Source organism: Balaenoptera musculus, chromosome 10 (assembly GCF_009873245.2).
Source record: "Balaenoptera musculus isolate JJ_BM4_2016_0621 chromosome 10, mBalMus1.pri.v3, whole genome shotgun sequence".
NCBI lineage: Eukaryota > Metazoa > Chordata > Mammalia > Artiodactyla > Balaenopteridae > Balaenoptera > Balaenoptera musculus.
The window spans coordinates 88,794,367-88,820,463 of NC_045794.1; the positions used below are offsets into that span (position 1 = coordinate 88,794,367).

Sequence of the window (26,097 nt, forward strand, 5' to 3'; positions counted from 1 at the left end):
GTGCGCATGGAACATTCTCCATGATAGATCACATCTTGGGTCACAAATCAAGCCTCAGTAAATTTAAGAAAATTGGAATCATATCAAGCATCTTTTCTGACCACAACACTATGAGATTAGAAATCAATTTCAGTGAAAAAGACGTAAAAAACACAAACACATGGAGGCTAAACAATGCGCTACTAAATAACCAAGAGATCACTGAAAAAATCAAAGAGGAAATCAAAAAATACCTAGAGACAAATGACAACGAAAACACGACGATCCAAAACCTATGGGATGCAGCAAAAGCAGTTCTAAGAGGGAAGTATATAGCAATACAAGCCTACCTCAAGAAACAAGAAAAATCTCCAGTAAACAATCTAACCTTACACGTAAAGGAACTAGAGGAAGAAGAACAAACAAAACCCAGAGTTAGTAGAAGGAAGGAAATCATAAAGATCAGAGCAGAAATAAATAGAAACAAAGAAAACAATAGCAAAGATCAATAGAAGTAAAAGCTGGTTCTTTGAGAAGATAAACAAAATTGATAAACCATTAGCCAGACTCATCAAGAAAAAGAGGGAGAGGACTCAAATCAATAAAATTAGAAATGAAAAAGGAGAAGTTACAACAGACACCACAGAAATACAGAGCATCCTAAGAGACTACTACAAGCAACTCTATGCCAGTAAAATGGACTACCTGGAAGGAATGGACAAATTCTTAGAAAGGTATAACCTTCCAAGACTGAACCAGAAAGAAATAGGAAATATGAACAGACCAATCACAAGTAATGAAATTGAAACTGTGATTAAAAATCTTCCAACAAACAAAAGTCCAGGACCTGATGGCTTCACAGGTGAATTCTATCAAACATTTAGAGAAGAGCTAACACCTATCCTTCTCAAACTCTTCCAAACAATTGCAGAGGAAGGAACACTCCCAAACTCATTCTATGAGGCCACCATCACCCTGATACCAAAACCTGACAAAGATACTACAAAAAAAGAAAATTACAGACCAATATCACTGATGAATATAGATGCAAAAATCCTCAACAAAATACTAGCAAACAGAATCCAACAGCACATTAAAAGGATCATACACCATGATCAAGTGGGATTTATCCCAGGGATGCAAGGATTCTTCAATATACGCAAATCAATCAATGTGATACACCATATTAACAAATTGAAGAATAAAACCATATGATCATCTCAATAGATGCAGAAAAAGCTTTTGACAAAATGCAACACCCATTTATGATAAAAAGTCTCCTGAAAGTGGGCATAGAGGAAACCTACTTCAACATAATAAAGGCCATATATGACAAACCCACAGCAAACATCATTCTCAATGGTGAAAACCGGAAAGCATTTCCTCTAAGATCAGGAAAAAGACAAGGATGACCACTCTCACCACTGTTATTCAACATAGTTTTGGAAGTCCCAGCCATGGTAATCAGAGAAGAAAAAGAAATAAGAGGAATACGAATTGGAAAAGAAGAAGTAAAACTTTCACTGTTTGCAGATGACATGATACTATACATACAGAATCCTAAAGATGCCACCAGAAAACTACTAGAGCTAATCAATGAATTTGGTAAAGTTTCAGGATACAATATTAATGCACAGAAATCTCTTGCATTCCTATACACTAATGGTGAAAAATCTGAAAGAGAAATTAAGGAAACACTCCCATTTACCACTGCAACAAAAAGAATAAAATACCTAGGAATAAACCTACCTAAGGAGACAAAAGACCTGTATGCAGAAAACTATAAGATACTGATGAAAGAAAGTAAAGCTGATACAAACAGATGGAGAGATATACCATGTTCTTGGATTGGAAAAATCAATATTGTGAAAATGACTATACTACCCAAAGCAATCCACAGATTCAGTGCAATCCCTATCAAATTACCAATGGCATTTTTTACTAGGACTAGAAAAAAAATCCTAAAATTTGTATGGAGACACAAAAGACCCCGAATAGCCAAAGCAGTCTTGAGGGAGAAAAATGGAGCTGGAGGAATGAGACTCCCTGACTTCAGACTATACTACAAAGCTACAGTACTCAAGACAATATGGTACTGGCACAAAAACAGAAATATACATCAATGCAACAGGATAGAAAGCCCAGAGATAAACCCACACACCTGTAGTCAATCTATGACAAAGGAGGCAGGGATATACAATGGAGAAAACAGAGTCTCTTCAATAAGTAGTGCTGGGAAAACTGGAGTGCTACATGTAAAAGAATGAAATTAGAACACTCCCTAACACCATACACAAAAATAAACTCAAAATGGATTAGGGACCTAAATGTAAGACTGGACACTGTAAAACTCTTAGAGGAAAACATAGGAAGAATACTGTTTGACATAAATCACAGGAAGATCTTCTTTGATCCACCTCCTAGAGTAATGGAAATAAAACCAAAGTAAATAAATGGGACCTAATGAAACTTAAAAGCTTTTGCAAAGCAAAGGAAACCATAAACAAGACGAAAAGACAACCCTCAGAATGGGAGGAAATATTTGCAGATGAATCAATGGACAAAGGATTAATCTCCAAAATATATAAACAGCTCATGCAGCTCAATATCAAAAAAACAAACAACCCAATCCAAAAATGGGCAGAAGACCTAAACAGACATTCCTCCAAAGAAGACATACAGATGGCCAAGAAGCATATGAAAAGCTGCTCAACATCACTAATTATTAGAGAAATGCAAATCAAAACTACAATGAGTTATCATCTCATACCGGTTAGAATGGGCATCATCATACAATCTACAAACAACAAATGCTGGAGAGGGTGTGGAGGAAAGGGAACCCTCTTGCACTGTTGGGGGGAATGTAAATTGATACAGCCACTATGGAGCACAGTATGGAGGTTTCTTAAAAAACTGAAAATAGAATTACCATATGACCCAGCAATCCCACTACTGGGCATATACCCTGAGAAAGCCATAATTCAAAAAGACACATGCACCCCAATGTTCTTTGCAGCGCTATTTACAATAGCCAGGTCATGGAAGCAACCTAAATGCCCATCGACAGACAAGTGGATAAAGAAGTTGTGGTACACATATACAATGGAATATTACTCAGCCATAAAAAGGAACGAAATTGGGTCATTTGTAGAGACGTGGATGGACCTAGAGACTGTCATGCAGAGTGAAGTAAGTCAGAAAGAGAAAAACAAGTATCGTATATTAACGCATATATGTGGAACCTAGAAAAATGGTACAGATGAACTGGTTTGCAGGGCAGAAATAGAGACACAGACGTAGAGAACAAATGTATGGATACCAAGGGGGGAAAGTGGCGGGGGTGGGGGGGTGGTGGTGTGATGAATTGGGAGATTGGGATTAACATATATACACTAATAATGTATAAAATGGATAACTACTAAGAACCTGCTGTATAAAAAAATAAATAAAATTTAAAAATTAAAAAAAAAAAAGTACTTACCTCCCTGCTTTTTTTTGTTGTTCTTTGTTTAAACCAGTTCATTTTATCTCACGTATTTAAGGGGACAGTTTAGTACCTAATGACACCTCATTACAGTGCTAAGCATAATGTCTGTTTTTTCTAGCTTTATTGAGACATAATTGACATATAACATTGTATACATTTAAGGTGTACAGTGTGTTGATTTGATACACATATTGCAAAATGTAAAATGTAAAAAAAGTAAGCATGTCTTACACATGGCAGACTTCTAATAAATGTTTGAAAATTGGACCATTTCATTTTGGTTTATATTTATTAACTGAGCACTTACTATGTGTCAGGCACTACGTTGAGCTCTAGAGGCAACAAAGATGAATACAGTATAATCTTTTTTCTCCAGGGCTCTCCAACTAGGGGGTAAAAGAGGCTGCTAAGTGAATAAATGCACTTGTTTTGATGAGTGTTGTGTTAAACATAAACAAGCTTATATAGGTATACAGAAAAAGGAGAGTTTAGAGAGAATGGGGAGAGGGTTTTTTTCTTTTTTTTTGTTATTAAAGCTCTTAGCTCTTTAACCTAATTCTCACTGTGAATAACAATTATCTAGGTGAACAGATATTATCTGAACTATAGCTGAGTACCGTGCTAGGTTCTTGAAGGATTCCACACCATAGTGCATAGTCTGGAGGAAAATAGAGTATAAATGGGGAAACAAGACATGAATATTCTGAAAAGTTAAATAACAATCAAGATAAAAATAGAAGAGATGTCACAAGATAGTTTTTGAGTAGTTTCCCAGTAAATTAATTATCCAAATAATAATTGCTAATAGAATTCAGATAACATGCTCACTATGGTCTAGCATGATGAGGGAAGTCTTCCTCACTCATACTCTACCTGTTCTCCATCCTCATCCAGACCTCTGATCCCCTGGTGATTCCTTTTTCTCCTACCTATAAGCCTCCTGAAGGTTTCCTTTCTTCCCTCTCTATTCTAAAGCATTGGTTCATCATTTGGTTCACCTCTCTCTACTCCCTAATTGTCCTGTCTTGCCAGTGTTCAAGCACCTAACCCCAGATCTGTCAGACCACCTTCTTTCTCCAGTTCTAAACTCAAGCTGCTCTGTCCTGTGGGAAAATTTTACCTAACCTGACAGATTGGTCCATCCTTTCCACTGCATGCAGAGTGGTTTTTCAAAAAGTAACTCTGCTTAGAATCCTCTTGTGGCTCCCCTCTGTCTTTATGATTAAGAGCAAAGTTCTTTTGTCACTATGCATTTATTAATGATCTGCAAAGGCATCTGGGAAATTTGTTTTTCTGGCTTCTGCACCTACTCCTTTGCCAGCACAACTCTGGTTTAAGGTCATCAGTAACCCATTTGGCCGTAACATGTATCTCATCATGTCAATCCCCTTTATAATCCCCCTTCCCCACTCTACTCACACATACACTTTTTTTGTCTTAATGCCTACTAAGGCCCTGTCCTTTAGAGGCCTTGTCCTTTGCTTTAGACTTAGGAACCTGTTTTCATTTCCCCACAGATACCATATTCTCTCATTCTTCCAGATATTTGCTGTTCCCTCCTATAGTATAGTATGTCTCCTGTTCAAAAGCTCCTTAATAGCTGCCATTTACTATGTACCAGGCAGAGTGCTTTGCATGCCTTTTTTCATTTAATCCTCACATCAACCTGATGGGATAAATTTATTTCCCTTTACTTTAGAATTAAGGACACCAAGGCCTAGAATAGGTCATGTAATTTGCCCAACGCACACTTTTCTAGGAGGCAATTTAGAATTCAACCCATTGCTCTACAAATTATGTTATGCTGTCTTCTCTTAGGAAAAGGAGCATATTTTATTTATTTTTGTATACTTAGCATCTAGTACAAGGCATAGTAAATATTTGTTGAGAATAAAGTGAGACTTGAGCTAATCTTAAAGAATGAGACCATTCTAAACAGGAGAAAACATGGACAAATACAGAAATGAGACTATGTCTACAGCACACTTAGAGAACAATGACCAGGTCCCTGTGGGTTAACACTTTGCCACCTGGATTTGCTGCTCCAGTCTTCTCTTGCGCTTTGCAATAAACCTCCTCTAGGATCTATCTGATTCTTCTACTATTCTCTCTTGAATCTAGTCTACTCAGGTTTTAGTCCCACTACTCCACCAGAATGGCTATTATTAAGGTCACTTCTGTGTTGCTAAATCCAGTGGACATTTCTCAGTTGTCATCTTACTTGATCTGTCCACATCATTTGACCACAGGTGATCACTCCATTCTTACTGATATACTTTCTTCCAGGATACCATCCTATCTTGGTTTCCCTCCTACCTCACTAGTTGTAATTTCTTCCTCTCCCACTCAGCCTCTGGGTGGTAGAGTGCCCCAGGCCTATCTCTCATAGTCTCTCAATCCACACTCACTCGTTTACTGATCTAATCCAGTCTTGGTCTTTAAATACCATCTACATGCTAATGACTCCTCGGTTTATATCTCTAGTCCAGATCTCCCTCCCTGATCTCCCGACTCTTACAGTTAACTTCCTGTTAACATCTCCATTTGGAAGTATAACAGACATTCCAAACTTAACATATCCAAGATTAAACTCTTACTCTTCCCCTAAAATGTTGCTTCTCCTGCAGTGTTTCCCATTTCAATTTATGGCAACTCTCGCTTTCCACTTGCTAAGGCTAGAACCTTGTATTCTCACACCCCACAACTAGCCTATCAGGAAATCTTCAAAATGTATCCAGATCTGACCACTGCACTGTTACCACCATGTTCATTCACCTGAGTTATTATAATAACACCCTAACTGGTTGGTCTTCCTCACCTTTGACGTCCTACTAGTTGTTCTCAACACAGTAGCCAGAGTGATCCTTTTAACATAAGGATAGAGTATATTACTATGCCAAACCCTGTAGTGGTTCCCCATTGCATTCAGGATAAAAACTAAAGTAATAATAGCCTGTAAAACCAGTCTGGCCCCCCTGTTACCCAGCTGAGCTCCTGTCCCCCTCCTCTCCCTGTGTGTGGTGCTTCAGCCACACCAACTTCATTGCAGTTCTTCATACATGCCACTGCTCCTGCCCTGGGACCTTTGCTCCTGCCCTTCCTCCTGGAATGCCCTTTCCGCATGTAGTCACAGGGCTCACTCCCTAACTTCCTTTAAGTCTTTGCTTAAATGACACCATCTCAGTGAGGTCTGTTCAGACTACCCTATTCAAAATTAAAACTCTCATGTCCTGTTTTACCCTCCTGAATTTTACCCTCAGACCATTTATCACCTTCTATTCAATTAACTTTTTTTGTTTGCTTACATTTAATTGACTGTCTCTACATGCTAGAAAATAAGCTCCAGAAGGGCAGGGATTTATTTCTGCTTTCTTCGTAATACCTGCCTAAAAAATGCCTGGCATAAGTAATTAATAAATAATTACTGAACTGAGTTAGACTAAAGTAAACTTAGGTATTTACATGTGAAAATCTTTTGGAGATCTTGAGGTTCATTTAAGTAGATTTTCCAGCCATGAAAAACGATATGTGAGCCCCAAATGTAAAGAAGATACATTTGACCAGGAAAGTTTGCCAACAGCTGTAGGTCTGCTTGTACTGTTATCATGCTCCTTAGTGTCATCTGGTATTAAATTATGTTTAGCCCCTCAGTTGATACAGGCCTGGATTTTAGGTTGCCTTCCTTCTCCCACAACTATCAAGGCTTTAATCAGAGCATTAAGGAGCTCTAAATAGGCCCTGCTTTTGAATCTGCATATCAGGAGGGGGCTGGGAGTATGAGTGGGAGGATGTCATGTCCCAGTGATTAATGATCTCTAGGAAGCTGAAAAGGGGAGAGTAATATACACAGTATTTCTACCCCCTGGAGTAGGAATGCAAACACCATTGTGCGGATCTGTGCATAGTCACTGACTTCCTGGTAGCTGGAGAATTTCATACACTCTTCTACCACAAATAAAACTGTCAGAGAAGTGACAGCTCAAAAAGCTGGCTTTCCTTACTTAAAAAGAATAGCTCAAACACAGTGAGCCAGAAAATTAATTTTGTAGTTGTTTGGGAACCCAGTTGTTTAATAAGAAACGAGAAAATGGGAACTTTTCTTGAAAAGCCTAAAACCTCCAAATATTTGTTGAATCAAACTCTACATTTGGTTTCTTAAATTTACGAAGTTCCTGGAAACTGCTTATTTTAAATGAATTTAAAGGGAAGCATTCCATTGTAATGAAATGCATTGCCTTAAACTTTTCAGTGTGGTCTCTATGGTAGATTCAGAGAATCATACTACTGGTGGACTCCAGCCTATTGCTCTATGTGTTGAAAAAAAACTAACATTTCAAAGTGGCTTTTACAGTTTTAGAAAGTAATTCTAACGTAGAGTTCTATTATTTTTTGTTTTAACCCCAGTGAATCTATGATATTTAATAACCGTTTCCAAATGCTTAAGTCAGAAGTGCAATATTTTTATCTATAGATAAGGAACTACAGATGTTTGCAAAACTTTTAAAAGGAAAGTTTGAGGGAAAAGCATCGTATTTCAGCCAATTGCGATTATTTACAAATAATCAAAATTAGAGACTTTGTTGAATAGTAGTAGTAGTAATAGCAGCAGCAGCAGCAGTAGATTCTTAGTGGGGACAACCAAATAACTTGTATTTTACCAGGAACCATTCACTTATAGGACTTGTTAAATTATTTTTGTTCTTGGTTCTGATTTTTTGGTGCCCTTTACATTACCAGTTATTGTTCTCCATTGTCTACTTTTTCAACTTTGAGTTCTTATGAATTTTTTTCCCGTAATATAAAAAGAAAGAAAAGAAATATTCATTCTTGGGGAAATGCAGCCACACTTCAGGGTAAAGGAGAGAAAATATTTTGTATTTTATTTCTGTTTTGTTGTTGTTTATTTTGTTTTATATTTGAAGGTGTCACTATAATCTAAATTAAAAGGAACTACTATGGGCTAAATTAAGACAGCATCAGTTAGATTAAGCCCTGAATTTGGTTTCCAAGTGGTTAGACTTTTAAATTGTATTTGCAAGAGTTTATTTTTAGTCAGGATGCAGTTATTTTTAGATCTGCTTCTCTGTCACTAGGAAATGTAATGCCTGTCTCTCCATTGTTGTTTATCAGGAAGTTCTGAGGCACAGCCTTTTAAGATCCAGTTAGCACAGAACACCACCTCTCCTTTTAAAAGAAAAAATATGAAATAATGCATGAAGGAAAATATATGAACTGAGAGCATGTCCAATTTTTAAATTGTTAGTGTCAATTAAACACTAACAATTTTAATTTTAATCTCTTATACACTGAGCAACGGAACAAGATTTTTAGGGAATACCAAAAAATACAAGGTTTGGGTTCCCCCTACTGGTGCGCATCCCAGGCTCGTTATTTCATTAATACATAGAAAGAAAGGCCTAGGGGGATAGAGATTCGAAGTAGCTATGTTGGCCTCTTTTTTTTTTTTTTTTTTTTTTTGTTGGCCTCTTTTAAAGAAATCTGGGGACAAGAGAAGGAGAAAAACACCATTTACCATTTTCTGCAAATGTCTTATGAAATAAGGGATGATCTAAAAATTGTATTTCTATATCTAGAAAGTACAAAATTTAATCCTACAGTATTTGGTTTTTAATGTTGTTGCCTCTGTGATAAGCTGCTTATATACAGTGTTTCTCAAATGCTTTATGTTGTAATCTAAGGAATAATAAGACACCAGTGGATCCACAGAAGGATTTAAAATCCCAAGGAAAAACTGCAAAGCTAGTATTGTATCATAATAAAATTAAAGAGCTAGTGTTAAAGCTCACTAATTCCTATTTTAGCATTTCAGAAAGTGACATGACATCATATGATTGTGTGTGTCCATTTAACATCTGTTCTTTCTAATTTGTCATGTGTGTATTTGAAACAGTTCTCTTTATTTTCTGTTACTCAGTAAATGCCAAATAATATTAAAGGCTCATTTTGAAAAAGAAGAATTTTAATTGACTCCTAAAAGTCACTTCTGAACTTATTATGTTTGTGTTTTAAAGGACTAGTCAGTCAAGTTAAAATATTGTCTTTTTAAATTGCTTTTCAGCAATGCAGTCAACCTTTTAAGCAATGTTCCAGTCTCTTGTTTGGATGTTCTCATTTGTCCATTAACCCATGAAGAAACAGCCCCAGAAGCAACGACACTAGATGAACTGCCCAGTGATAAAACAGCTGAGAAAGAAACAGTTTTGAAAAATAATACCATGGTATACAATGGTATGAATATGGAGGCCATTCATGTTTTACTCAGTTTTATGGAGAAGAGAATAGACAAGGTAAGACTGATAAAATTGAGAAGATGCTTCTAAAGAATGTAATTGTACACACATTACAGACATCACAGGATGTGATTTTTGAATCTAAGCTTTTTTTTTATAGCTGACATCTTGAATAATTATTTATACTCCGGAAAGCATTTTACTGTAGTAAATGATAAATTGCTGAAACCAAGTGAATTTATTTGTTTAAAACTGAAAATTGTGTTGATGCGACACCAAAATTGTGACTAGTGCCTGAAAACAAAGGAAAAAGTAATTACTTTTCTATGTAGGTATTTTGTAAGTTCTAGAAGTAAAAATTATCTCCCCCCAAAACTTGATGATAACTACTTTCCATAACACCTAAAAGACATCTTTAAAAGAAAATTGTCAACTTTCCATTTGTTGTAAGCTGCTTATTTTCTCTTTTCTGTCACTTGCTTTGTCGAGTATCTATATTAAAAGGCAGCAAGCTAGGATGGGTTGGTCATCAAAACCTTCGCCTTGTTTAAGCCCATTTGCTGAGCCAGTGAGGGCCCTACAAAATGTAGAAAAATCCAGGAAGGATAAAAATGGGCATTAGTAAACATGAAGATAACTAATGAAATGGAAATATTTTTAGGAAAATAATTTTAAAAATAGTTTGTGTACAGCTTTGGTAACAAAGTGTATCCCTCTCAAAAAAAGAGTATTAATATACTCAGTTATATGAAGAAAAGTAAACTGTTAGAAACTAAACTAATGCAGCATGTATGGTTTTCTTTGTAGGGAAGCAGCTATAGAGAGGGTCTAACTCCAGTTCTCAGCTTATTAACAGAATGTTCCCGAGCCCATCGAAACATCAGAAAATTTCTCAAAGATCAGGTAACTGTTTAATGCATATTAACATCTCAAAGTTAATCTTATATGTGTTTTTTAACATAAAATTAATGAGTCGAATTCTTTCACAGTCGTTTCCTTTCAGAATATCAGAAACTCAAAAAAGTTAGTGTTAAATCTTTGAAATCTTCCTAATCCACAAATAAGTGACCCTGTCTATTTTTTTGACTCATTCATTCATTTACTCAACAAATGTTTATTGAGATCTGTGTGCTGTATTCTAAGCATTGAAATACACATGAAGTCTTTGCTTTGTGGAGTTTCCCTTATTGTAGGGGGACAAAAAGTAAACAAATAAATGTATGATACAATGGCAAGTGGTGATAAGTGTTCAGAAGAAAGATACAGGGGAAGGGAAAACTTAAGGGAATAAGGGAGAGCCTCTCTGAGGAAATGACATTTGAGCAGAAACTTGGATAAGTAAGGAAAGGATCTTTGAGAATATCTGGAAGAGGATATTCTCTGAGAATAGTTCTGTGAATATTCTAGAAGAGGAGTGTACCAGACAGAATGACTTCAAAGTCCCTGGATGAGAGGATGCTTTGGTATGCTTAAGGAAAAGCAAGAAGGCTAGAGAACATTGTGCGAGGGGGAGAGTGGTAGATGAAGTAAAAGAGGTAAGCAAGAACCAAATAACGTAAGGTTGTATAGGACTTTTGATTTTCTTCTAAGTGAGAAGGGAGAGCATTGGACTGTTCTGAGAAGGGACGTGATGTGACCTCATTTATATTTAAAGATATTCTGGCTACTATATATAAGATAGACTAAAGGAGTGTGAGTAGATGTGAGGAGACCAGCCCAAAAGAGAGCTGATGATGAAGGTTCGGAGTAAGATGGTAGTAGTTGGAGTTCATGGTAAGAAGTCATCTTTCTGCCTCTGCATCTACTGTCTGTCTGCATCTATCTGTACCCCCATGTCCTTTGTCTCCCCCCTCTATCACAAGGGATGAATTGTCCCTGCTTCCTTCTGTGGCCAGCCTCTGCACTCGTATCCTGGATACCTTTCCCTCTCACCTCAAGAACTTTGCTCCTGTATTTACTCCCTCTCTTTCTTCTTACATTAATCTTTTTTTTTTTTTTTTTAATGTACTGGATCGTTTTTGTCTGCACCCAAACACATCTTCCATCTTAAAAGCAGAAAAACCTTCCCTTAATCCCACTTCTCAAGCTGCCTCTCCATTTCTCTTCTCTTCTTTATGCAGTGTTCCTCAGGACAGTTTTCTGTGCTCACCCGCTCTCTTCTTTTTACTAATTTTGATTCTCTTCCGAACCCACTGTAATTAGGTTTTCATGCTTTTCATTCTACTACAAAGGTGTTTGTCAAACATCATCAACCCGATATTGCGAAATCTAATAGTTCTCAAATCTTTTTTTTATTCCCCTGTAACATTTTGATGTAATTAAGTATTCTCTACTACTTGAAGTACCTTCTTCACTTGGTGTCTAGGACACAACAGGGAACTTCTTCTTTGCAGTGTTTGAGGTCCCCAAGGCAATATTATCTTTGTCTCCATTTCTACTCTCTTGTTGGTCTCATTCAACAGTCATGGTTTTGAAAGTCATCTATTCACTGATGACTCGCAAATTTCTATCTCTACTCTTGACCTGTCCCCTAAGCTCCAGACTTATATAACATACTGCCTACTCATCTCCTCCCCTTGGATGTGTAGTAGGTATCTTAAGTTTAACGTATCCCAAACTAATCTCTTGATTTCCCATCCCTCCCCACCCTCTGTCTTCCCCTTCTTTCCTCATTCACTACATGGTACCACCATTCACCTCATTGTTCATTTATTGCCATATAGAATTTCTCTTAATAAATTAACTAGGTTCATTTTCCCCCATATGTTTATGGTCAAGATTTAATAAGCACTTTACTGTGTGTAGAGCACATTAATAGATATTGCTGATAAGGAGAAATTAGAAAGTAGGGACTCTTATCTTTGAAGAATTTATAGTCTATTGGAAGACTAGCTACCATCAAAGCATGAATAATCATTTAAGCAAAATAAATTAGTTAATTGATGAATTAAGGTCATTTCCAAGTTTGATTATTTTAAGACATTCTATCATGACTAGGAGGACTTGGTGGAGAATAATAAATGAAAATACTTTGTGTTCTATATTTTAGCTTTTTCACAGAGGAGATCCACGTTCAACTAAACTGTTTAGATTTTGCCATCTCTAACCAGGATAGCCCCCCCAAAATCTGTTTGTTAAATAGATTATTTATATGAAGGTCTTGGACTATACATTATGTAGATACAAAAGATTGTGAGACCCACTCCTTATCCTCAAAGAAATACTACAGTACAGATAAAGAAGGAGACATGACAAGTAAAAGACAACTAAAGAAAGATACAAGGCACAATACAGAAATCAACTTTCCTTCTGAGGAAGATGCACTATAGACTATGAGGATCAAGAAGGGCAGAACTTAAAGTAACAGATGATTAACTTTGATAATAGTGTAAATGGAACCATGGCTAATTAATTATTGTGCCCCATAGTTAATACCTGATTAAATCCAACTTGTGCGTACCCAAAGTAAATTGGTCTTGAGTATTCAGTATTTGGGCAGGTAGAAAGAGAACAGATGGTAGAAATTACTGATTCAGGTTGGATTCATCTGGAGAGGCTAATAGAAGAGATGAAGATTCTATGGATTTGAAAGAGGAACTGGACAAGATTTCTCAAAGAAAAGAAAAAATTTAATGGAGGGTAGTATTTGGGGGGAAATAGAAATGCTCCATACATATGCAGTTTGGGCATGATATGTAACAATAAAAACTACAAAATTTCACTTCAAAAACTTAAGGAACCCAAAACATAGCTAAGAGAATTTTTGTGCAATAACCTTTACTAATAGATACTGTACTCTGGAACTGTAGGTACATACCACATGAAATCATTTGTTACATGTCTCATTCCTCTAGAAATGGGAGATAAACTCAGTATGGTTGGCTGAATCAAATAATAAGAATTTATTGTGCAATTACTTTGTGCCTACTGGGCACAAAGAGAATTTTGTTCTATCCTACCAGAGATATTGAAACATGGATTCTATAAACACTTTGGGCAGATTACTCAGTTTTTCTGAGATTTAGTTTCTGGGTTTTTTTCACAGCTGTATCTCCAGGGCCCCCAGTACCTCCTGATACATGGTAGGCACTCAGTATAGAAAGAGATAAGGAAGGAAGGAAGTCAGCTGAATGGATTAAATAAAAAATAATATACATACACATAAAGAGTCTGGTATAGTAAATTATAATTTGACTTTGTGTCTATCTTCATTTCCTAGCATAGTGCCTAGCTTATAGAAGGCACTTTTAAAAAGTTACTTGAATTAATTCATTCTTCCTTCAATCATCAAATATTTATTGAAACCTGTAATATGCCGGGCACTGAGAGCGGTACACAAAACAGAAAGAAATCCCTGCCCCCATGGAACTGACTTGTGGAAAAAGGCAGACAATAAAGAAAGAAATATATACTGTTAGGTGGTGATAAGTGCTATGAGGAAGATTAAAGCAGAGGGAGGGGGATAAAAAAAAGAGAATGCTGAAGGTTAATTATATAGGGTGGTCAGGGAATGTCTTCCTATAAATGACATTTGAACAGAGACCTGAAGAAAGTAAGGGAATGAGCCAAGCCAGTTTCCAGAAAAAGAGTTTCTGGGCAGAAGGAGCAGCTAATGCAAAAACCATGAGGTAGGAAAGTGCTCGGTGAGTATAAGGAGTTCCATGGAGGTTTGTGAGACTATAGCAGTGTAAGCAAGGAATATAATAGAAATTAAGTCAGAAAAGTAGCAGGAAGCCACATTATGTGAAACCTAAGGAATTTGGAAGGACCTCGTCTTTTACTGTGAGTGAGATGAGAAGCCATGGGAACTGGAGGACTTTGAGAAGAGGAATGACATGATCTGACTTTCAAAGGATCATCCTAGCTGCTATGTAGAGAATAGATCATAGAAGGACCAGGATGGAAGCAGGGATGACTTAGGAGACTGTGGTAATAGTTCAGATGAGAAATATTGGTAGCTTGAATTTGGTAATACTAGAGGAGATAGTGAGAAGTGGTTGGGTTATGGATATAATTCAAAGGTAGAGCCAGAATAATTTGCTGATGGATTGGATGTGGGATGTGAAAGAGAGGAATCAAGGCTGTTTCCAAGGTGTTTGCAGTAAATAGTTGGAAGAACAGACTTGCTATTTAATGAGATGGAAAACTGTAGAAGGAACAGCTTTGTTGGGCGCTTCAATATTCTGCTTAGGACATGCTAAATTTGAGAAGCCTATAAAAGTCTGGAGGTCATGGAAGAAATCAAGATAGACGTATACTTTAGGGAGTTATCAGTAAATAGAGACCATACAAAGCCGTAAAACTGGATGAGATCACCAATAGAGAGTGAAAATAGTAAAGAAATGTTTCCCAAGAACTTAACCCTTGAATATTCCAGCACTTAAAAACAAAAGGATAAAAGAGAACTGGCACAGAGGCTAAGATGAAGCAACCAGTGTGGAGAACCAAAAGAGGAGGGGTCTGGGTGGATGCATGGATGGGTGAGTGAGTGAGCAAACAAACAGATAAACCAAGCAAGTTATGTAATCCCTCTGAGGATCAGTCTATAAAATAGGGATGATAGTGATGTTACTACCTCCTTTGCAAGGTTCCTGTGAGGGTTGATTATAGAGAATGTATGCATATCATCTATTACAGCAACTAGCACATAGGAAGTACTCAATAATTAATAACCATTTTATTATAAAATAAAACAACTAGAAAACATATGTACAGGGTTTTTGGGTTTTTTTAGTAAATAATGAAAATGCTGCAGGAATTAAAAGAAGGGAAAAATCAATATGAGTCAGGGTATTAAGGAAGAAAGAGAAATTTGACCCAGACTTTAACATGGATTTTGATAGAGGCAGCAGGGGCATTCCAGGTGCTGAGATGAGTAAAAACTCAGGAATGGGTTTGAATATATCATGGTGGTACAGTGAAGAGATGTTTCACTTCAAATGAAATTTCATTACAGGCATGAAATTATTTGAGGTTTGTTTTTTGTTTAGCTTTATTCTATTTGGAAGTAAACCTATTTATTTTTTAATGTTTTTTCTACTCTTACAAAACTAAGCTCGGTTGGTACCATTCTCGCTTACTCTAATACTTAAACGATTGATGATGGTTTTGCATTTGTGCCATTAGGTTTTACCACCACTGAGGGATGTGACAAATCGACCTGAAGTTGGCTCAACTGTGAGAAATAAGCTGGTGCGCCTCATGACACACGTTGACCTGGGAGTCAAGCAAATTGCTGCTGAATTCCTTTTTGTCCTTTGCAAAGAGAGAGGTAGGTTAAACTCTCTTTGCCCTCTACTTTTTCATCTTTCTGAGGGAATTTGAGAAATGTTTCTGTTATTAGTGGCCATCTCATTCCACTCTTTTCAGAGCTTATTCTCTATCTGTTCCATTAGAGGCCTTGAGCAGATAATAAAAATTAATAATTTAAAAGCATTTTCTACATGCTTCTGAATTCATTGAGACATGCAGGCAGATACACTACCAAACACGCTCCTGTTTAAACTTTGCCTTCTGTCTCCTTAACCCAGGCTTCTTAATCTTGATGAGTCAGGACCTGGAGCCATTCTGAAAAATCTGCTTAAGTAATTCAGGTGCTAATATTTTGATAACCAGGCAAAGGCCTGGGTTAGTTCCACTTTTTAATTCCTCTTGGAATTAAAGCTATAGGAGTTTTGGTTTCTTCATTAAGTTCTTTAATCAATAAATGCATAAGATAAACCTCTTACCCTTGAGATGAGGGTAAGACAGAAGTAGAGAGAAACTAAAAAGTAACTATACTATAATAAATACTATTTTACAAGTATGTATAAAGTGATTGTCTTCTGAGATACATCTAACAATTTAAAATATTTCCTTAAATTATATGGATTATTTTGCTCTACAAAAGCTCTCCAAACAAGGAACTTTAACCAAGTTATTCAGATATTCTTACTATTTCTTTCTGCATCTCCTAGTTTATAAAAGTACTAGTGTAAAAGTCCCAACTAAGCAGATTTTATATTACACTTTTTTAAGTACCCTAGTTTTGTGAGAGAGATAACTTAGAAGTGAAAAACTTCACTCACGTCTCTCAAAATCTTCAGTCAGTTGAATTCTTTTCTCTCCTGCCAGCTTTATTGAGGTATGATTGACAAATAAAATTATATATATTTAAAGTATACAACATGATGATTTGATACACATATACATTGTGAAATGATTACCACAGTCAGGTTAATTAACACATTCACCACCTCACATAGTTACGTGTGTGTGTGTGTGTGTGTGTGTGTGTGTGTGTGTGTGTGTGTGGTGTGAGAACACTTAATATTTACTCTCTTAGCAAATTTCAAGTGTATAAAGTATTATTAACTATAGTCATCATGCTGTATATTAGATCCCCAGAACTTATTAATCTTATAACTGAACTTATTCATCTTATAACTTGTACCCTTTGACCAGATCTCCCTGTTTCTCTACCCTCTGTTCCCTGGTAACCACTGTTCTACTCTCTGTTTCTATGAGTTTGATTTTTTTTTTTCAGATTCTACATATAAGTGAGATCTACAGTATTTGCCTTTGTCTGGCTTATTCACTTAGCATAATGTTCTCTAGGTTCATCCATGTTGTTGTAAATAGTAGGATTTCCTTTGTCATGGCTGAATAATATTGATTTTATATACAGTTGACCCTTGACCAACACAAGTTTGAACTGCTCGGCTTCACTTAGATATGGATATTTTTCAGTAAATACACACTACAGTACTGCATGATCCATGGTAGGTTGGACCCACAGTTGGATCTGTGGATGTGGAGCCACAGAATCAGAGATCAGACGATCAAATTATACACAGATTTTCGACTGCATAAAGGGTAGGCGTCCCTAACCCTAGCATTCCTTAAGGGTCAACTGTGTGTGTGTGTGTGCGTGCGTGCACACACGTGCATGCATATACACACACACACACCTCCTTTATCTATTCATCTGTTGATAGGCACTTAGCTTGTTTCCATATCTTGGCTATTGTGAGTAATGCTGCAATGAACATGAGAGTTGAGATATCTCATAGGGATTCTGATTTCATTTCCTTTGGATATATACCCAGAAGTGGGATGCTGGATTATATTGTAGTTCTATATTTAATTTTTTTAGTAACCTCCGTAGTGTTTTCCATAGTAGCTGCACCAATTTACATTCCCACTAACAGTGCACAAGGGTTCCATCTTTGCCACATCCTTGCCAGCACTTGTTATCTCTTGTTTTTTGATAAAAGCCATCCTAATAGGTGTGAGGTGATCTCTCATTGTGGTTTTGACTTGCATTTCCCTGATGATTATTGACATTGAGCACCTTTTCATGTACCTGTTGGCCATCTGTATGCCTTTGGAAAAGTGTCTATTCAGGTCCTTTGCCTAATTTTTAATCGTATTATTTGGGGTTTTTTGTTATTCAGTTGCATTCATTGAATTCTTAAACTTCATTTCTGACTAATTGGTACAACCACTTCAGTTACTGTTAAGATGGTATATTAGCAACATAATTTGATCAATATCATTACAATGATAATAAACACAACTATTATGTATTCATGTGCCAAACATTCTATGCCATAATCTCATTTAATTCTCATAAGGACTCTCTAAGGTAAACATTATTATTATTTCAGTGTCATAAATGAGGCTAGGGTCTTATCCAAGCTCATGCAGTTGAGCTGTCTTTCCATTCTGCCATATTTCCTCTCATAATACAATTGACCCTTGAACAACATGGGTTTGAACTGCCCAGGTCCACTTACATGCAGATTCTTTTTTGATAAATATGTACTACAGTACTACGCAATCCATAGTCAGTTGAATCCACGGATGTGGAACAGCAAATATGGAGGGCCAACTGTAAAGTTATAGGAGGATATTCAACTGCATGGAGGGCCATCACCCCTAACCCCTGTGTTGTTCAAGGGTCAACTGTAATTATCTTCAACTGTTCTCATAGACTAGTTTATTTAACATCTGCTCTTTTAAACAATTCAGTTATTTTATGACTATGAAAAAAGATATTACATCTTGAAATTGACTGGAATAGTGCCTTGCATATAGTAGTCTGCAAATACTGGCTGAATTAAATCGATTTTACTGAGATCAGAAATTAGCTGTATTTAAAGTATGATCATATACACACACACACATATATACATGTAAATCTAAACCACACATGTGTATCTATTCATTAAAAAGTATTTATCAAAATATAAATACATCAAAATCTTATCCATTGTTACCTCTAAGTGGTAGAATGACTGGTGACTTTTTTTAGTTCTCTGTATTGTATAATTTTTCTACAATGAGCATGCATTTCTTGTGTACATGTAAAGTTTTTAAGAGGGGAAAAAGAAAGTTTATTTCTTCCGTAATTACATATCTAAATATATATTACATACCTAAATACATAAACTACATATCTAAATATATATCTAAATAATTTTATATATCTAAATACATAAATTATATATATAAATATAATCAATCACCTTACTGATGAGTTGGTGTCGTAACAAATATGGTATATACATTGATAAATGAATCTGTTAATTGTTTTTAATTTGAAATGGTTAGCTTTGTTCCCCCTGGGACCCAGTATTTGCGGTGTCATAGTCCTAACTTTGAGCCCCAAACCCATATTAGCAAAATTGTATCTTTTTCATCTGATCTTTAACAATTCTATATATATTCGTCTGCTTTTCCTTTTAGTTTGATTTAATAGTAAAAGTATTCTTCTGAAATAAAAGCTTGCTTATTCAACAAATACTTTTTGAGCTAGACCCTGGGAATACAAAGGTATACAAGATAAGCAAGGTCTTTGCCCTCATATTATTTACTTTCTTTATCAAGGATTACAAACTCAGATGCCTACAAAGTGCCAGGCTGGTAATAAAGTAAGTCAAATGAACGGAACGTAAGATGATAAATGAAAACTGACACTTAGCTAATTGTTGGGGAGATTGTGGGTTGGGAGTGGAGGAACAGGGGAATGTGGAAGACTGGAAAAGGGACCTTGCTGCTATTTAGCTCCAGCTGATTGTTACCATGAAGGAGCATGTGGCCAGTGTTACCAAACCACCCAGATTTTTCAGGAGAGTTTTTAAATGCTGTCAACTAATTCTAATTTAAAACGTTCTGCCCCCCACCCGCCAAAAAATTTTGTAGTCCATATTCAACTCATAAGTCATCAGATTTTAGAGTTTGGGTTGGGTTTGGAGGCAGATTATATCAAAATGAAATAAATTTAAGATAATTTATCAGAGTGACTGAACTTTCCTCTTAAAGATGTTCAAAGCTGAGTTTGAAAGTTAAGGTACCATGACCAAGGCACAAAGTTCAGACCACTAAGCAGAGACAGCAAACAGCAATCAAATTGGGTTAGGAACACAGAGACAAGATTAAAAAGGAAAATTGAAATGGGGCAAGATACAAAGACCAAAATTTTATGGAAGACTTGGCACAGAAAAAGCCGTCCAAGTGCCATCTGTGCCAGGCTAAACTACATCTCCAACTGATAGCGACCCACAGGTTAACTTGTGCTCGTGCTACTGACTTGTTTTGTTGAGTGCTGACAAAACTAAATTTTTATAACCTGCCCTGCAAATTGTGTACTTTATAAGGGGTCCTAAAGACAAGCCTTACATAGTTTAACAAAAGAAAATAATTTGTAAAACAACCCCCTGCCTTTGTGGGGTACTCCCCTCCTCCCCAGCCCCTACCTTTTAACACATTTATTAATTCCCAGTGTGTGCTAGGCATTGTGGTAGGGAAGGAGCTGAGTTGCAGAGATAAATAAGGCTTGAACTCTGTCAGCACATAGCCCCACACTGTTATACACTTACTTTTGTCTCATTTATTTCAGTCTCAGAGGAATAGGTGTCTCTTTAGCTTGGAGCTAAGCAGTCTCCCTCTCCTGATGATCTTTTCCCTTCCTGTCTTCTCAGAAGACTTGCTTCATCAGTTGTTACCTTCTGTTCTTTTGTTTGTCAACTCTCCCTATGTTTTCCTCAATCTATATACATCTTCATGTCACTGTCCTTCACATGTTAACATCTTGAAAGACTGATTTGTTCTTTTCAGTATCTTCACTACCCACTCAGGCTTCAACTTGCTGCAAGTAAGGCTTTTCCACCATTCCGCACTCCCCAGATGCCACTGAAAATGCTTTCAGGAAGGTCACAAATTAACTAATTTTCAAAAGGAATGTGTATTTTTTAGTCTTTATCATATGACATCTCTCTTAACAGTTGACACTATTGACCACTGTCATTTTTTCTGTGCTACAACACACCCTTAGATTTCCTTTGACCTACCTCTCTGTTCATTCTTTTCAGTCTGAGTTGCTAACTCGTATCTTTGTCCACATCGACTTGCTAGCATTCCGTAAAGCTCTCTCTGGCCTCATCTTCACTTTGCATTGCTTCTCTTCCCCTCACTTGGCTTCTGCTTCAGCCTGCTTTGGGGGGATTTCCAAATCTGTGTCTCTCTTAATAAACTACTAAAATAATCCTATCCCTCTGTTTCTGGTCAGGTTTTCTTCCTTCTGTCTTACACAGGGCTAAGAAAAGGACTGTTCTAAAATACATATATAATATTGTCATTCCCCCTTATAAAACTTTCAGTGACTCCCTGTCACCTACATGGTAAAATCTAAATTTTACCTCCATGGCCTACCTCTATAGTGTATCCTAAATCCACTCCCTACCCGGCACTTTCTGCTTAATCATACTAAATTCTTTACTTTTGCATGATTATACTGCACTGTTCCTTGGCATATCTCCATAGCTTTGCAGATGCTGTTCCTTTTGCATGGAATGCCTCTCCCATCTTTGTTAGCATAGTGAGCTTTATGTATTCTTGAAGATCACCTTAAGCATCATCTGTGTGAAGATCATCTGAGGTAGAGTTCATCATTCTCTGCTTTGTACCATTTTTACTTATCTCTGTTAATACTTTTGACATTTGCTATGTTGTAACTTTTTGTTTATCAAACTTTTATTCTAGACATTGAGTTTCTTTAGGTCAGAAATCTTGTCTTCATCTTTGGATCCCCAGTGTTTCAACAAAGTATCTTACAGATAGTAGGTACCCCATAAATGTTTAATGAAAGGCCAAATATTTGTGCTGTCTGTGAATTCAGTGTGGTGAATACAGTGTCTTGTGGACTTCTCCATACAAAGGAATAATTGTAGGATACTATGGTAAGCACCATATGAGAGGAATGTGCCAGGTACTGCAGCAACCTGGAAGAGTGATTGGTTGGTGTAGAGAAAGTCAGAGAAAGTCTTCACCTAAGAGAACAGAGGAGTGGAAAGCAGCATTGGTATGTACAGAAAAGAGACTAGTTCAAAGTGTGAGGAACCCACAATGCACAGGAGTAATAGGAGATGAGTTTGGGAAAGAAGGCAGGTGCGACAAAATGAAGATTCCTTTAGGCCCTGTTTTAGAACTTGAGCTTTAGCCTTTCGGGGAGATTTTAGAGGTTTTATCCAGGAAGGTGGTAACATCGTATTTTTTGCTTTACAAAGGTATAACAGCAGGACTTTCCTGGTGGTCCAGTGGTTAAAACTCCGTGCTCCCAATGCAGGGGACACGGGTTCAGTCCCTGGTTGGGGAAACAAGATCCCACATGCTGTGCAGCGTGGCCAAATAAAATAAAATTAAAAAAAAAAAGAATATCAAAGATATAACAGGCAGTTGTGTGGAACCAGGAATGGAGGGATATGAGACTGGAAGTAGGAAGACTAGTCAGAGGAAGCTTCTAGTATAGGATTTCAAAAAGTCACAGCATTTAACTGAATGGAAAATGACTGTAAATCCTTCTCTGTGTAACAGAGAAGGGGGAATCGTTTCTGGGTAGAATCTGGCTCTGCCGTTCTTTCTCCGTAGTAAAAGAGCAAAACCCCTTTTATTGGTTTTCATAGGAGAGTGTGATAAAACCCACGTCTACATAAGCAATAATGCCATTACTACCAGTGCAGTTCTGACTTTGCAGTGTGCTGCTGTGGTTGCTTTCCTCTGTTCATAGTGCCTTCTAGCATCTTGATAAAATAATGGTGAAATATTTCTTGCAACTTTCTGACTGAATGCTGTTTTGTTTCATTTCTGCAGCAGTTTCATCTAATTGCATGGATGAGTACTGTGACAAAGAACAAATACATTTGTGTGTTTCTTTTTTTTAAGGACCACTCAGAAGATCTTTTGTTTGCCTTAGCAACTCATCTTAACATCCAAATTCAGTCTATTTTCCTCTTACTACGTTCCCAATATCAAACAGGATGTTATACAGTATATATGAAAATAGACTAAAAAGTAACTAAAAACACTCCACCAAATAATATAAATCAGAACTTCACAAAGAAAATGCCTCTCACTGTGTGGATTTTGTAGTCCATTTGTCTCCTCTTCCCCAACCCCCATTTTTAAGTATTTTATCTCATTAGCAAATGTTCATTTGATTTTTAAACTATTGGCCGTAGCCTTGTCTACTATTCTGAAAGCAAGGTATGTCTGAAACAGTCTTTGTAACCCAAGCTGTCACAGAGTTGACACAGAATGTTTGTTCCAGTGAATGAGCAGTAAGCACTATTTTCATAAAAGTGCTAGAGATTTTTACTATTGACTAGCTTCCAGGAGGATTTTCTGCATAAGAAAGCAGGTTATTTAGTGCTCTGTTGACTTCTTTTTAACCTATTTTGGCCTTTCATAAACTGTATTCTTAAGCTATTTTAATGTTTGGCCACTGTAGGTGGTTATTTACATTTTGTGTCTTTCTTACTGTTATTTTATTTTTTAAGTATATTTATTTAAACCATTTATTTATATCATCTCAGTTTAGACTTTCACATTTTCAGTGAATATTTCTTTTCTGGAACTGCTAAACATCATATTTGTTAAAAAATATAAACCTTATCCAAAAACTTAGTGAGAGTATCATTGTCATGTGGGTTCAGATATATGATCCTTCAGCCTCAGTGACTTTGTGTCTGACCATGTGGTTAAGGTCATGAATATTAAGAATATCTGTATATACTGGATATTCACTTCCCCTAATAACCCATCAAGAATCCATTAATTTATCTAAATCACTCCATCTTGTGGAGGCAAGAGGGAGCATATCAGATTTATTCAGAGGGTTTTCAGATTACACCACCATGATCCCTCATTAAATTCTAATATGATTCTACCCAGCACCCATTGAGAATTATTACCAAAGAGACCACAGTTACCAGTAGGTTTTAATGTAGAAAATAGTTAAAAGTGACTAGTGTAAAACTTTATTTAATCTACTTATATTATTAATCTGTATTTCCTTTTGCACAAATTTCACATTTGCTTTGTCCTTTGAAAGCAGGACTTCCTTTTATTTGCCCCCAAATTACCTATTTTCAGTGTCAAGGGAGGTACCCTCTCGTTCAAGTATTTGAAAATTTAATGAACAACTCTATCCTGGACTATTTATCCTACATCCTATCCATGCCCTTCATGGTTTCATACTCATTATATATATCCCTTTTCCTTAACCACTTAGTTCCTTATCCACTGCCCCTTTCAGTTCCCCAAAGTCATTTTAATTGCCCTCTTCTGAATCTTCTCCAGCTTTATTTTGTCTTTTTTGAGGTAAGTTATATGAATTACAGTAGTATTTCAGATGTAGATTTTACTAAGACTTTATACGTGGATAAAATACGTAGTGTTATGTTTTGTTTCCTACAGTTGTCTTTAGAATGACATTTTATTGAAAGCCTTAAGTAAATTTTGCCATTTTTTATGTTTTGATTGAATATTCTAGTGTTCACCTTGAAACTGTACCTGAAGAAAAGAGTTTCTAAATAAAGCTGCTAAATATTCCTTAGTATTTTCCTTAAAGGTACTTAGAAATCAAAAAAATTCCTACAATTCAGGGTTCCCCTTACATTGATGAACTGATGACAAGTTAATACTTACACAGGACCTGCACCAAGTGCTTCACTGGGCTTTTTTTTTCTTGTTGTTAAGATAAGTCTAAAATGATCATTTTAGGGACTTCCTGGTGGTCCAGTGGTAAAGAATCTGCCTTACAAGGCAGAGGACGCGGGTTCAATCCCTGGTCAGGGAACTAAGATCCCACATGCCGCAGGGCAACTAAGCCCATGTGTCACAACTACTCAGCTCACGTGCCTAAACTAGAGCCTGCGTGCCGCAAAATTACAGAGCCCACGTGCCCTGGAACCCGTGTGCCACAACTACAGAGCCGATGCACCGTGGAGCCTGTGCGCCACAACTAGAGAAGAGAAAACCCACATGCCACAACTAGAGAGAAGCCCGCGCGCTGCAACAAAAGATCCCACATGCCTCAACGAAGATCCCGCGTGCCGCAACTAAGACCCACGCAGCCAAAGATAAATAATAAATAAATCTTTAAAAAATAAAATAATCATTTTACATATTACTAGGGGAAAAGAACACGTTTAGTTTGTACCAGATACTTTCCTAAGCACCTTGCATGTATTAACCAGTGAGGTAGATATTATTCCAATTGTCTGTATCTGAAAATTGGAGTAAAGAGCCTGCTAGTAAGTGGTAGAACCATTATTAAGGTCCAGCAATTCCTGGCCTACCTTTCAGTGGGTATAATGTGCTTACATATTGTTGCTGACTTCTTTGAAAAAGGAGTAACTTAGCCTATCCTATTTGCTAATATCCTTAGGTTTTCTTATTTCTTAATCTCTTTCCCTCCAATTCCTATAAAAGGAATAGGAAAGATTTACATTATGTGCTATATTGGTAAAATGTCAATCTGGCTTTCATTAACTTTCTAATCATCATTTTTCTGAAACTGAATAAAGAAATCAAATTTGTGATCAAAAACTTAAAAACACCACCCTTACCAATGGCCTGGTGGTCACAGAAGCCCCACTCCTGCCACAAAGTATATTCAAAACAGCTTCATTTGAATTTCTGATACCTGAAAAAAGGTTTTTGGTCCTCAGAGCATGTAGGATTACTACTACCACACTTTGAAAACCTCTCAATTTTAAGATTTACTACCATGGCATATATCTCTAGCCTCCCTGTGTTGGTGAGTAGTTGGTGATGATAGTGAGGACTCAGGGATTCCTGTCTAAAAGCCTATTCTGTTTTTGCAGTGGATAGCCTGCTGAAATACACTGGCTATGGGAACGCTGCAGGACTGTTGGCGGCCAGGGGCCTCTTGGCTGGAGGAAGAGGAGATAATTGGTACTCAGAGGACGAGGACACAGACACTGAAGAATACAAAAATGCAAAACCAAAGTATAGTATCATGTTTCTTTTCACCTAACTATGTCTGCCTTTGAATTGGTTATTTGCCTTTCACTTCCTTTGGCTTTCATTTTCCAA

General features: G+C 36.7%; 1 protein-coding gene across 7 annotated transcripts in view; it reads left to right on the forward strand.

The window, feature by feature from the left end:
- The window catches only part of RIC8B (RIC8 guanine nucleotide exchange factor B), a 116,025-nt gene that overhangs the window by 58,303 nt on the left and 31,625 nt on the right, over positions 1–26,097 (forward strand). For all 7 annotated transcript variants that reach the window (XR_005021503.1, XR_005021504.1, XR_005021506.1 and 4 more), the window contains exons 5-8: positions 9,546–9,774; positions 10,525–10,620; positions 15,844–15,988; positions 25,866–26,010. Coding sequence is in view for 2 of the 7 variants with exons in the window: in XM_036865922.1 (XP_036721817.1) it covers positions 9,546–9,774; positions 10,525–10,620; positions 15,844–15,988; positions 25,866–26,010 (615 nt within the window). In the remaining 5 variants the exon portion in view is untranslated. The remainder of the gene's footprint in view (positions 1–9,545; positions 9,775–10,524; positions 10,621–15,843; positions 15,989–25,865; positions 26,011–26,097) is intronic.